The sequence below is a fragment of the Siphateles boraxobius genome, unplaced genomic scaffold (genome assembly GCF_051911475.1).
Source record: "Siphateles boraxobius isolate OS27281-9 unplaced genomic scaffold, OSU_SipBor_1 48, whole genome shotgun sequence".
In the NCBI taxonomy this organism is placed as follows: Eukaryota; Metazoa; Chordata; class Actinopteri; order Cypriniformes; family Leuciscidae; genus Siphateles; species Siphateles boraxobius.
The window spans coordinates 14,577,381-14,580,018 of record NW_027509119.1 but is presented as its reverse complement, the minus strand read 5'-3'; the positions used below and the strand labels follow the sequence as shown (position 1 = coordinate 14,580,018).

Genomic DNA, 2,638 nt, shown 5'->3' with positions numbered 1-2,638 from the left:
TCTCGCAATTCCACACTGTTTTACCATGCCTGGAAGTCACTGCTGCGTTAAAAACTGCTCCAGTACCTCACACGATACATTTGGAAAACATAGGAAGAATGGAATACAGTTTTTTAGGTTACCGAAATGGACACAGCATCAGGGAGAGCAAGTCTCTGACCTGACGAGGAGACGCCGGATTGCTTGGTTGGCTGCAATAAGAAGGAAGGACCTTACTTTCGATCTCACCCCCGAGTCGATGAGAGTGTGTTCTCTGCATTTTCACTCGGGTACGTTCTCTAAAAAATGTCTTTATGTTGTCTCTTAAAGCTACGAAGTGTAACCTAGGTTACCTAATGTTGTTGCAAACACTGAAGTGTATCTGAATTGCTGCCTAGCTAACTATCTAACAAACTGTTGCCTCTTCAAAAATGCTCAATGGCCAACCATTAATGTTAACTAAAAAGTAGTTGAGATTCTGCTCATGACATTATGTCACCTTGTTGGTGGAATGTGGTCGCTGTAGTGTTCTCTACACCACAATTTCACTAACCTTTTTTTTGTCTTGTGTAAGTTACCCCCTGAGCTCTTTTGTCATACCATGAGTTAACGTTAGCGTTACCCTCTCAGGATTTATCTTTATTTTGCATGTGTTTTGCGATGGCAGTGTAAAGCAAGCATGGATTACATATATTTTTGTCATAATCTAATTATTATTTTGTAGTAAACCATTATATGAGATTATTTATGAAATGACTAAAAAATAGTTGAGATTATGTTCATGACATTATGCTACCTTGTTGCCATTTTAAAGCATTGATTACATAGATTTTTCATAATCTAATTATTCTGTTGTAGGTAAACCATCATATGAGATGTTGGAGAACCACCCTGACTGGACACCATCCCTGCGGTTAGGCCACAATGACGTTAAAGAAACAGATGGAGCGAGATATCAGCGGCAAGTAAAGCGAAGGACCCAGCATCTGGAGCGGCTATCACAGCCAGCTCAGGACCACCAGCAGCCGCCGCCGCCAGCCCAGGACCACCAGCCGCCGCCATCGCCAGCCCAGGACCACCAGCCGCCGCCATCGCCAGCCCAGGACCACCAGCCGCCGCCATCGCCAGCCCAGGACCACCAGCCGCCGCCATCGCCAGCCCAGGACCACCAGCAGCCGCCATCGCCAGCCCAGGACCACCAGCAGCCGCCGCCATCGCCAGCCCAGGACCACCAGCAGCCGCCGCCATCGCCAGCCCAGGACCACCAGCAGCCGCCGCCATCGCCAGCCCAGGACCACCAGCAGGACCACCAGCAGCAGCCGCCGCCATCGCCAGCCCAGGACATGGAATGTGGACTCTGCACATCTAGACGTGATGTTATTAACAATCTCTTGGAAGAAAACAGAGAGCTGAAGCGGGAGCTTGATGACTACAGGATGAATGAGAACTTTCTGAGTGGTGATGATAACACAGTAAAGTATTACACGGGGCTTCCAAACTTTGCATTGTTCCAGACACTTCTACTCACCCTCACTCCATATCTGCCTCAAGGTAGGATGAAGAAGCTCTCACCTTTCCAGCTTGTCCTATTGACTTTAATGCGCCTCAGACTAGACCTTCCAATACAGCACCTCAGCCATCTGTTTAGAGTACATAGGACAACAGTCGCCGATGCCTTTCACCATACCCTTGGAGTGATGTACGCACAGCTGTGTCCATTGGTGCACTGGCCAAGCAGGGAATGCTTATTGACCAGTATGCCACACCAGTTTGTGGAGTCATTTGGGAAAAATGTGGCTGCCATTGTTGACTGCTTCGAGGTGTTCATCGAGAAACCCTCAAATGTACTGGCAAGGGCACAGACTTTCTCTCAATACAAACACGCATACACAATGAAGTACCTGATTGTGATCACGCCCCAGGGTGTCATTTCCTTCATATCGAACGGGTGGGGTGGACGCACAAGTGACAAGCATATAACTGAGCACAGTGGTTTCCTGAACAAACTTTTACCAGGTGACATTGTGCTGGCAGATAGGGGCTTTAATATAAGAGAAAGTGTGGGCATGATGTGTGCTGAAGTAAAAATACCTACATTCACAAGGGGTCGTGCACAGCTGGAGGCGAAAGATGTGGAGGAGACTAGGGCCATAGCACATCTCAGAATTCACGTTGAGAGGGTGATTGGTGTTGTGCGCAACAAATTCAAATTCTTACACACAACTGTACCTGTGCACATGCTTGTCAAATGTGAGGGTGAAAACCTAATGCCTTTAGATAAGATTGTCACTGTTTGTTGTGCCTTAACGAACATGTGCAAAAGTGTTGTTTGAGTGCCTTGTTCATTACTTTTTAATTTCTTTGAAATAAATGCTTGAAACAACTTGATATGGCTTAACAATATTTATTGAGAACTGATTTTTTTTTTGGGGGGGGGGGGGGGGGGGTAATCGCTTGGAAAAGTTAACAGTGCAAAATAACACTAAAACAGTGCAAAAGAACTAGGGCTGCATAATGATTAATCACGACTAATCGTTTGCAGAATAAAAGTTTTTGTTTACATTATATATGTGTGTGTACTGTGTAATATAATTATGTATTTATAAATACACACATGCATGTAAAAATATTTACATTTTTATATTTAAAGATCATTTAT

The 2,638-nt window shown here is 45.2% G+C and overlaps 1 protein-coding gene across 1 annotated transcript; it reads left to right on the top strand.

The window, feature by feature from the left end:
- The first annotated feature begins 1,305 nt into the window (after nucleotides 1-1,305).
- Nucleotides 1,306-2,367, top strand: LOC143710838 (uncharacterized). Its single transcript, XM_077202082.1, has one exon. It carries the CDS (start codon nucleotides 1,323-1,325, stop codon nucleotides 2,310-2,312), a length of 990 nt encoding a protein of 329 aa, XP_077058197.1. The 5' UTR covers nucleotides 1,306-1,322; the 3' UTR covers nucleotides 2,313-2,367.
- Nucleotides 2,368-2,638: the final 271 nt, after the last annotated feature.

What these genes read in the sequence shown, in the direction of transcription:
- LOC143710838 (XM_077202082.1), top strand. Translation starts at nt 1,323, where the DNA reads ATGGAATGTGGACTCTGCACATCTAGACGTGATGTTATTAACAATCTC.